We start from the raw sequence: 11,325 nt of genomic DNA, 5'->3' as shown, positions 1-11,325 counted from the left end.
GGTCCTGAGCCCTGAGCACCCATACTGACCCTGGCCCTGAGCAACCATACTGACCCTGGCCTGAGCCCTGAAGTACCCATACTAACCCTGGTCCTAAGTACCTATACTGACCTGGCCTGAGCCCTGAGCACCCATACTGACCCTGGTCCTGAGTACCTATACTGAACCTGGCCTGAGCCCTGAGCACCCATACTGACCCTGGCCCTGAGCAACCATACTGACCCTGGCCTGAGCCCTGAGCATCCATGCTGACCCTGGCCTGAGCCCTGAGCACCCATACTGACCCTGGTCTGAGCCCTGAGCACCCATACTGACCCTGGCCTGAGCCCTGAGCACCCATACTGACCCTGGCCCTGAGCCCTGAGCACCCATACTGTCCCTGGCCTGAGCCCTAAGCATCCATACTGACCCTGGCCCTGAGCCCTGAGCACCCATACTGACCCTGACCTGAGCCCTGAGCACCCATACTGACCCTGGTCCTGGTACCTATACTGAACCTGGCCTGAGCCCTGAGCACCCATACTGACCCTGGCCCTGAGCAACCATACTGACCCTGGCCTGAGCCCTGAGCATCCATGCTGACCCTGGCCTGAGCCCTGAGGAGCCATACTGACCCTGGTCTGAGCCCTGAGCACCCATACTGACCCTGGCCTGAGCCCAGAGCACCCATACTGACCCTGACCTGAGCCCTGAGCACCCATACTGACCCTGGCCTGAGCCCTGAGCACCCATACTGACCCTGGCCTGAGCCCTGAGCACCCATACTGACCCTGGCCTGAGCCCTGAGGAGCCATACTGACCCTGGTCTGAGCCCTGAGCACCCATACTGACCCTGGCCTGAGCCCTGAGCACCCATACTGACCCTGGCCTGAGCCCTGAGCACCCATACTGAGCCTGACCTGAGCCCTGAGCACCCATACTGAGCCTGGTCCTGGCCTACTGACCTTGGCTTTACCGAAGGGGATGAACTCTAGGTCGATGATGTCGTGGAGGTCGTGCCAGGCTGGTAACAGTTGGTTGGAGAAGAAGTTCTTGGAGTCGGGACAGAGCGCCTCGTAGTAGACTGCCACCTTAACCCGACCACCAGCCACACCTGACACCTACCGGGCACAAGAAGGAGATTACAGTGACGTACCACCTGCTGTGGGGGAGACACTGTTACCACCTGCTGTGGGGGAGACACTGTTACCACCTGCTGTGGGGGAGACACTGTTACCACCTGCTGTGGGGGAGACACAGGTACTGTTACCAGGTGGTGTGGGGGAGACACAGGTACTGTTACCAGACGGTGTGAGGGAGACACAGGTAGTTAACAGCTGATGTGGGGGAGACACTGTTACCACCTGCTGTGGGGGAGACACAGTTACTGTTACCAGCTGCTGTGGGGGAGACACAGGTACTGTTACCAGCAGGTGTGAGGGAGAGACAGGTAGTGTTACCAGGTGGCGTCGAGGAGATAATGTATATATTGTATCTAAACAACATATATATATATATATATATATATATATATATATATATATATATATATATATATATATATATATATATATATATATATATATATATATATATATATATATATATATATATTTTTTTTTTTTTTTTTTTTTTTTTTTTTTTTACTTTGTCGCTGTCTCCCGCGTTTGCGAGGTAGCGCAAGGAAACAGACGAAAGAAATGGCCCAACCCCCCCCATACACATGTACATACACACGTCCACACACGCAAATATACATACCTACACAGCTTTCCATGGTTTACCCCAGACGCTTCACATGCCTTGATTCAATCCACTGATAGCACGTCAACCCCTGTATACCACATCGCTCCAATTCACTCTATTCCTTGCCCTCCTTTCACCCTCCTGCATGTTCAGGCCCCGATCACACAAAATCCTTTTCACTCCATCTTTCCACCTCCAATTTGGTCTCCCTCTTCTCCTCGTTCCCTCCACCTCCGACACATATATCCTCTTGGTCAATCTTTCCTCACTCATTCTCTCCATGTGCCCAAACCATTTCAAAACACCCTCTTCTGCTCTCTCAACCACGCTCTTTTTATTTCCACACATCTCTCTTACCCTTACGTTACTTACTCGATCAAACCACCTCACACCACACATTGTCCTCAAACATCTCATTTCCAGCACATCCATCCTCCTGCGCACAACTCTATCCATAGCCCACGCCTCGCAACCATACAACATTGTTGGAACTACTATTCCTTCAAACATACCCATTTTTGCTTTCCGGGATAATGTTCTCGACTTCCACACATTTTTCAAGGCTCCCAAAATTTTCGCCCCCTCCCCCACCCTATGATCCACTTCCGCTTCCATGGTTCCATCCGCTGACAGATCCACTCCCAGATATCTAAAACACTTCACTTCCTCCAGCCTCTCACCATTCAAACTCACCTCCCAATTGACTTGACCCTCAACCCTACTGTACCTAATAACCTTGCTCTCATTGACATTTACTCTTAACTTTCTTCTTCCACACACTTTACCAAACTCCGTCACCAGCTTCTGCAGTTTCTCACATGAATCCGCCACCAGCGCTGTATCATCAGCGAACAACAACTGACTCACTTCCCAAGCTCTCTCATCCCCAACAGACTTCATACTTGCCCCTCTTTCCAAAACTCTTGCATTTACCTCCCTAACAACCCCATCCATAAACAAATTAAACAACCATGGAGACATCACACACCCCTGCCGCAAACCTACATTCACTGAGAACCAATCACTTTCCTCTCTTCCTACACGTACACATGCCTTACATCCTCGATAAAAACTTTTCGCTGCTTCTAACAACTTGCCTCCCACACCATATATTCTTAATACCTTCCACAGAGCATCTCTATCAACTCTATCATATGCCTTCTCCAGATCCATAAATGCTACATACAAATCCATTTGCTTTTCTAAGTATTTCTCACATACATTCTTCAAAGCAAACACCTGATCCACACATCCTCTACCACTTCTGAAACCACACTGCTCTTCCCCAATCTGATGCTCTGTACATGCCTTCACCCTCTCAATCAATACCCTCCCATATAATTTACCAGGAATACTCAACAAACTTATACCTCTGTAATTTGAGCACTCACTCTTATCCCCTTTGCCTTTGTACAATGGCACTATGCAAGCATTCCGCCAATCCTCAGGCACCTCACCATGAGTCATACATACATTAAATAACCTTACCAACCAGTCAACAATACAGTCACCCCCTTTTTTAATAAATTCCACTGCAATACCATCCAAACCTGCTGCCTTGCCGGCTTTCATCTTCCGCAAAGCTTTTACTACCTCTTCTCTGTTTACCAAATCATTTTCCCTAACCCTCTCACTTTGCACACCACCTCGACCCAAACACCCTATATCTGCCACTCTGTCATCAGACACATTCAACAAACCTTCAAAATACTCATTCCATCTCCTTCTCACATCACCACTACTTGTTATCACCTCCCCATTTACGCCCTTTACTGAAGTTCCCATTTGCTCCCTTGTCTTACGCACCCTATTTACCTCCTTCCAGAACATCTTTTTATTCTCCCTAAAATTTACTGATAGTCTCTCACCCCAACTCTCATTTGCCCTTTTTTTCACCTCTTGCACCTTTCTCTTGACCTCCTGTCTCTTTCTTTTATACTTCTCCCACTCAATTGCATTTTTTCCCTGCAAAAATCGTCCAAATGCCTCTCTCTTCTCTTTCACTAATACTCTTACTTCTTCATCCCACCACTCACTACCCTTTCTAAACAGCCCACCTCCCACTCTTCTCATGCCACAAGCATCTTTTGCGCAATCCATCACTGATTCCCTAAATACATCCCATTCCTCCCCCACTCCCCTTACTTCCATTGTTCTCACCTTTTTCCATTCTGTACACAGTCTCTCCTGATACTTCTTCACACAGGTCTCCTTCCCAAGCTCACTTACTCTCACCACCTTCTTCACCCCAACATTCACTCTTCTTTTCTGAAAACCCATACTAATCTTCACCTTAGCCTCCACAAGATAATGATCAGACATCCCTCCAGTTGCACCTCTCAGCACATTGACATCCAAAAGTCTCTCTTTCGCACGCCTGTCCATTAACACGTAATCCAATAACGCTCTCTGGCCATCTCTCCTACTTACATAAGTATACTTATACCGGGTTATAGTGATGGGTGATTTGAATGCAAAGGTGAGTAATGTGGCAGTTGAGGGAATAATTGGTATCCATGGGGTGTTCAGTGTTGTAAATGGAAATGGTGAAGAGCTTGTAGATTTATGTGCTGAAAAAGGACTGATGATTGGGAATATATATATATATATATATATATATATATATATATATATATATATATATATATATATATATATATATATATATATATATATTCATTTATTTATTTATTTTGCTTTGTCGCTGTCTCCCGCGTTTGCGAGGTAGTGCAAGGAAACAGACGAAAGAAATGGCCCAACCCACCCACATACACATGTATATACATACACGTCCACACACGCAAATAAACATACCCATACATCTCATTGTACACATATATATACATACATAGACATACATATATACAGAGCACATAATTCACACTGCCTTTATTCATTCCCATCGCCACCTCGCCACACATGGAATAACATCCCCCTCCCCCCTCATGTGTGCGAGGTAGCGCTAGGAAAAGACAACAAAGGCCCCATTCGTTCACACTCAGTCTCTAGCTGTCATGTTATAATGCCCGAAACCACAGCTCCCTTTCCACATCCAGGCCCCACAGAACTTTCCATGGTTTACCCCAGACGCTTCACATGCCCTGATTCAATTCAGTGACAGCACGTCTACCCCGGTATACCACATCGATCCAATTCACTCTATTCCTTGCCCGCCTTTCACCCTCCTGCATGTTCAGGCCCCGATCACTCAAAATCTTTTTCACTCCATCTTTCAACCTCCAATTTGGTCTCCCACTTCTCGTTCCCTCCACCTCCGACACATATATCCTCTTGGTCAATTTTTATTCACTCATTCTCTCCATGTGCCCAAACCATTTCAAAACACCCTCCTCTGCTCTCTCAACCACGCTCTTTTTATTTCTACACATCTCTCTTACCCTTACTGTACTTACTCGATCAAACCATCTCACACCACACATTGTCCTCAAACATCTCATTTCCAGCACATCCATCCTCCTGCGCACAACTCTATCCATAGCCCACGCCTCGCAACCATACAACATTGTTGGAACCACTATTCCTTCAAACATAGCCATACATACATATATATATATATATATATATATATATATATATATATATATATATATATATATAAACAAGTAATGTGTCTAAACGTTTAATGTGAACAAAAATGTATCTGCACAGCTAATGTATCTAAGCAGCCCATAACAATCGTGTCCCTGAAGGTCCATAACAACCCGTCCCTGAAGGTCCATAACAATCGTGTCCCTGAAGGTCCATAACAACCCGTCCCTGAAGGTCCATAACAATCGTGTCCCTGAAGGTCCATAACAACCCGTCCCTGAAGGTCCATAACAACCCGTCCCTGAAGGTCCATAACAACCCGTCCCTGAAGGTCCATAACAACCCGTCCCTGAAGGTCCATAACAATCGTGTCCCTGAAGGTCCATAACAACCCGTCCCTGAAGGTCCATAACAATCGTGTCCCTGAAGGTCCATAACAACCCGTCCCTGAAGGTCCATAACAATCGTGTCCCTGAAGGTCCATAACAACCGTGTCCCTGAAGGTCCATAACAACCCGTCCCTGAAGGTCCATAACAACCGTGTCCCTGAAGGTCCATAACAACCCGTCCCTGAAGGTCCATAACAACCCGTCCCTGAAGGTCCATAACAATCGTGTCCCTGAAGGTCCATAACAACCCGTCCCTGAAGGTCCATAACAATCGTGTCCCTGAAGGTCCATAACAACCCGTCCCTGAAGGTCCATAACAATCGTGTCCCTGAAGGTCCATAACAACCGTGTCCCTGAAGGTCCATAACAACCCGTCCCTGAAGGTCCATAACAACCGTGTCCCTGAAGGTCCATAACAACCCGTCCCTGAAGGTCCATAACAACCCGTCCCTGAAGGTCCATAACAACCCGTCCCTGAAGGTCCATAACAACCGTGTCCCTGAAGGTCCATAACAACCCGTCCCTGAAGGTCCATAACAACCCGTCCCTGAAGGTCCATAACAACCCGTGTCCCTGAAGGTCCATAACAACCCGTCCCTGAAGGTCCATAACAACCGTGTCCCTGAAGGTCCATAACAACCCGTGTCCCTGAAGGTCCATAACAACCCGTCCCTGAAGGTCCATAACAACCCGTCCCTGAAGGTCCATAACAACCGTGTCCCTGAAGGTCCATAACAACCGTGTCCCTGAAGGTCCATAACAACCGTGTCCCTGAAGGTCCATAACAACCCGTCCCTGAAGGTCCATAACAACCCGTCCCTGAAGGTCCATAACAACCCGTCCCTGAAGGTCCATAACAACCCGTCCCTGAAGGTCCATAACAACCCGTGTCCCTGAAGGTCCATAACAACCCGTCCCTGAAGGTCCATAACAACCCGTCCCTGAAGGTCCATAACAACCGTGTCCCTGAAGGTCCATAACAACCCGTCCCTGAAGGTCCATAACAACCGTGTCCCTGAAGGTCCATAACAACCCGTCCCTGAAGGTCCATAACAACCCGTCCCTGAAGGTCCATAACAACCGTGTCCCTGAAGGTCCACAATAACCCTGCCATAACCTTGTGTTCCTACAGATGTGTTACAACAATTCCGTCCGTCAGGAAGTATGCAAACTGTGTTGAGACCCAAACAACAAGTACATCTTATGGATCACACAAAAAAGCCCTTAAAATCCCGCAACCACCTGGTCGTTAAGGTCCCACAACAACCACAACCAGCCATCCCCTGGTCCCTGGCAAGACCCCGGGCCAACATGACCACACAAAACACACTCCTGAACACCTCGAGACAACCTGGCTCCCGGCCCTCCCTCCCTGCTCCTGCACCACCTCCCTGCTCCTGCACCACCTCCCTCCTGCACCACCTCCCTCCTGCACCACCTCCCTCCCTGCTCCTGCACCACCTCCCTCCTGCACCACCTCCCTGCCTGCTCCTGCACCACCTCCCTCCTGCACCACCTCCCTCCCTGCTCCTGCACCACCTCCCTCCCTGCTCCTGCACCACCTCCCTCCTGCACCACCTCCCTCCCTGCTCCTGCACCACCTCCCTCCTGCACCACCTCCCTCCCTGCTCCTGCACCACCTCCCTCCCTGCTCCTGCACCACCTCCCTGCCTGCTCCTGCACCACCTCCCTCCTGCACCACCTCCCTCCTGCACCACCTCCCTCCTGCACCACCTCCCTCCCTGCTCCTGCACCACCTCCCTCCCTGCTCCTGCACCACCTCCCTCCTGCACCACCTCCCTCCCTGCTCCTGCACCACCTCCCTCCCTGCTCCTGCACCACCTCCCTCCCTGCTCCTGCACCACCTCCCTCCCTGCTCCTGCACCACCTCCCTGCCTGCTCCTGCACCACCTCCCTCCTGCACCACCTCCCTCCTGCACCACCTCCCTCCCTGCTCCTGCACCACCTCCCTGCCTGCTCCTGCACCACCTCCCTCCCTGCTCCTGCACCACCTCCCTGCCTGCTCCTGCACCACCTCCCTCCCTGCTCCTGCACCACCTCCCTCCCTGCTCCTGCACCACCTCCCTCCCTGCTCCTGCACCACCTCCCTCCTGCACCACCTCCCTCCCTGCTCCTGCACCACCTCCCTCCCTGCTCCTGCACCACCTCCCTCCCTGCACCACCTCCCTCCTGCACCACCTCCCTCCCTGCTCCTGCACCACCTCCCTCCTGCACCACCTCCCTCCCTGCTCCACCGTCATGGACGGAGGAGCGCTACATATAGACCCACAAGACAACAACGTCCAGGCTTGCGAGCAGTTCCTCACTGCCTCCCGGGAAGGTGGACATCACAAGACGTGCACACACGTCAGTCAGGCAAGTGTTCTTCTGCGGGTGAGGGAGGAACGGTACACAGCTGCAGGAGCAACTCACCCGTTACCTGGACATGTGAGGGAGGGGACGACGCAGGTGAACGAGACAACGTTGAGACGAGAACGGGAAGACGGAGGACAAGACGAGAACATCTACTGTCGAGAGAACAACAAGTCGGCGACTGACCACAGCAATGTGGCAGCCACGGCGGCGACCTTGTGAGCGGACAACAAAAACATGCTACTTCGTGCGGGACACACCCAAGTGTGGGCAGGAGGCTTGGGTGGAGATGGGGTAGTTTTAAGGGTAGGACGGAAAGGGCAATGTTCAGGGGAGCAGGAAGGGCTTCAGGGTAAGTGAAGGGGTACGTGGGAGAGTCAGATAACAGAAATCGTAATGGTATACCACGAGGCTGGAGGGCAGTAATATAAACCCATGATGTATATAGATGAAGAGATTTATACTGACGAGTCGTCTTAAACCCACGGGGTCTGGGATCGAGCCTTGTGGTACGCCACTAGGTCAGCTGAGGCAGCAGTTTGACGCTTCGCTCTCTAGTTCCACTCCTTGTTCCCCATCTGTGCGGAAGTCTGCTGGCCAGAGGCATACAGCGTTGCCTAAGAAATGTGATCTATCTTAACGTAATGATCTGATGTGTATTACTTTGCCAGCAGCTTCCTGGAGATGTATATAATGTGATGACCAGTCATGTACATTCCTCTGAACCTGTCATGTTAGTTATAATCAAGTTGATAATATGCAATCGTGTCTATGCTAATGGAATCCCATTTAGTCATCTGTGTAGCCACTGATATTCGTAAATATACCTTCAGTTTTATCGTTAACTTTGGAAATCTTCCGTCACAACACTGTACCACACAGAACACATCTCCATAAACTGAATCAAATGGATCGTAGAATGTCGGACTGACTTATAGGTTAAAAACACCAAGTAGGTTCACCACAACACACACTAGCTTCTCGACCCCATTCCATCTATGACCAACCAACACGGGTTGACTGCAGACGCGTCTCATACAAGAAATCTCAACATTTTCCGACGATATGAAATGACGAAACTAAGATGCACACAAGGAAGGTGGACGGCTCTTCAGGACTTGATTTCGACAATACTAATTGATCCCATGATTATAATAATCTCACAGTTTACCTCAAATCGAAGTGAGACTATGAAGTGTGGTGTGGTGTGTAGTGGTGTGGTGTGGTAGTGTAGTGTGGTGTGGTGTGATAGTGTAGTGTGGTGTGGTAGTGTACTGTGGTGTGGTGTGGTAGTGTAGTGTGGTGTGGTAGTGTACTGTGGTGTGGTGTGGTAGTGTAGTGTGGTGTGGTAGTGTAGTGTGGTGTGGTAGTGTACTGTGGTGTGGTGTGGTAGTGTGGTGTGGTGTGGTAGTGTAGTGTGGTGTGGTGTGGTGTGGTAGTGTGGTAGTGTAGTGTGGTGTGGTAGTGTGGTGTGGTGTGGTAGTGTAGTGTGGTGTGGTGTGGTAGTGTAGTGTGGTGTGGTGTGGTGTGGTGGTGTGGTAGTGTAGTGTGGTGTGGTAGTGTGGTGTGGTGTGGTGTGGTAGTGTGGTGTGGTGTGGTGTGGTAGTGTAGTGTGGTGTGGTAGTGTAGTGTGGTGTGGTGTGGTAGTGTAGTGTGGTGTGGTAGTGTAGTGTGGTGTGGTAGTGTAGTGTGGTGTGGTAGTGTGGTGTGGTGTGGTAGTGTAGTGTGGTGTGGTAGTGTAGTGTAGTGTGGTAGTGTAGTGTGGTGTGGTAGTGTAGTGTGGTGTGGTAGTGTAGTGGTGTGGTGTGGTAGTGTAGTGTGGTGTGGTGTGTAGTGGTGTGGTGTGGTAGTGTAGTGTGGTGTGGTAGTGTAGTGTGGTGTGGTAGTGTAGTGTAGTGTGGTGTGGTAGTGTAGTGTGGTGTGGTAGTGTAGTGTGGTGTGGTAGTGTAGTGTGGTGTGGTAGTGTAGTGTGGTGTGGTAGTGTAGTGTGGTGTGGTAGTGTAGTGTAGTGTGGTAGTGTAGTGTGGTGTGGTAGTGTAGTGTGGTGTGGTAGTGTAGTGGTGTGGTGTGGTAGTGTAGTGTGGTGTGGTGTGTAGTGGTGTGGTGTGGTAGTGTAGTGTGGTGTGGTAGTGTAGTGGTGTGGTGTGGTAGTGTAGTGTAGTGTGGTGTGGTAGGGGTGAGGTGTTGACTGAGGAAGGATAAGGAAGCAGGTAGAATGCGTCAGGTCAGGTAGGGTGGCTTGAGGTGGGTGGAGTAGACCCGCCCGCCAACGGTACAATGTGGACGACCCTGACGAGGGAGGGCCTGGCGTGCCCGCCAGCTGAGGTGCCGGATCTCCACAACACACACCTCATACTGCCAGGTGTTGCTCCACCAGCCAGTGATCCAGGCAGGACACTGCACCAGGGAGCAGTGATCCAGGCAGGACACTGCACCAGGGAGCAGTGATCCAGGCAGGACACTGCACCAGGGAGCAGTGATCCAGGCAGGACACTGCACCAGGGAGCAGTGATCCAGGCAGGACACTGCACAAGGGAGCAGTGATCCAGGCAGGACACTGCACCAGGGAGCAGTGATCCAGGCTGGACACTGCACCAGGGAGCAGTGATCCAGGCTGGACACTGCACCAGGGAGCAGTGATCCAGGCAGGACACTGCACCAGGGAGCAGTGATCCAGGCAGGACACTGCACCAGGGAGCAGTGATCCAGGCTGGACACTGCACCAGGGAGCAGTGATCCAGGCTGGACACTGCACCAGGGAGCAGTGATCCAGGCTGGACACTGCACCAGGGAGCAGTGATCCAGGCAGGACACTGCACCAGGGAGCAGTGATCCAGGCAGGACACTGCACCAGGGAGCAGTGATCCAGGCAGGACACTGCACCAGGGAGCAGTGATCTAGGCAGGACACTGCATCAGGGAGCAGTGATCTAGGCAGGACACTGCACCAGGGAGCAGTGATCCAGGCTGGACACTGCACCAGGGAGCAGTGATCCAGGCTGGACACTGCACCAGGGAGCAGTGATCCAGGCAGGACACTGCACCAGGGAGCAGTGATACAGGCAGGACACTGCACCAGGGAGCAGTGATCCAGGCAGGACACTGCACCAGGGAGCAGTGATCCAGGCAGGACACTGCACCAGGGAGCAGTGATCCAGGCAGGACACTGCACCAGGGAGCAGTGATACAGGCAGGAACATATCAACACAACCTCCAGCAGGGATGGACCTGGTTTACACACATAGGACACTGGGATGATGTTTATTGTGGCTGAGATACATGTGTTTATG

The 11,325-nt window shown here is 50.9% G+C and overlaps 1 protein-coding gene across 2 annotated transcripts in view; it reads right to left on the bottom strand.

Moving 5' to 3' along the window:
• Positions 1–11,325, bottom strand: part of LOC139758183 (gamma-interferon-inducible lysosomal thiol reductase-like) — a 286,092-nt gene that overhangs the window by 44,654 nt on the left and 230,113 nt on the right. For both annotated transcript variants that reach the window (XM_071679391.1, XM_071679392.1), the window contains one exon: positions 945–1,100. In XM_071679391.1, coding sequence (XP_071535492.1) covers positions 945–1,100 — 156 coding nt within the window. The remainder of the gene's footprint in view (positions 1–944; positions 1,101–11,325) is intronic.

This window comes from Panulirus ornatus, chromosome 29 (genome assembly GCF_036320965.1).
Source record: "Panulirus ornatus isolate Po-2019 chromosome 29, ASM3632096v1, whole genome shotgun sequence".
Taxonomy (NCBI): domain Eukaryota; kingdom Metazoa; phylum Arthropoda; class Malacostraca; order Decapoda; family Palinuridae; genus Panulirus; species Panulirus ornatus.
Note: the sequence above shows the minus strand (reverse complement) of the source record. Positions and strands in the feature narration are given on the sequence as shown.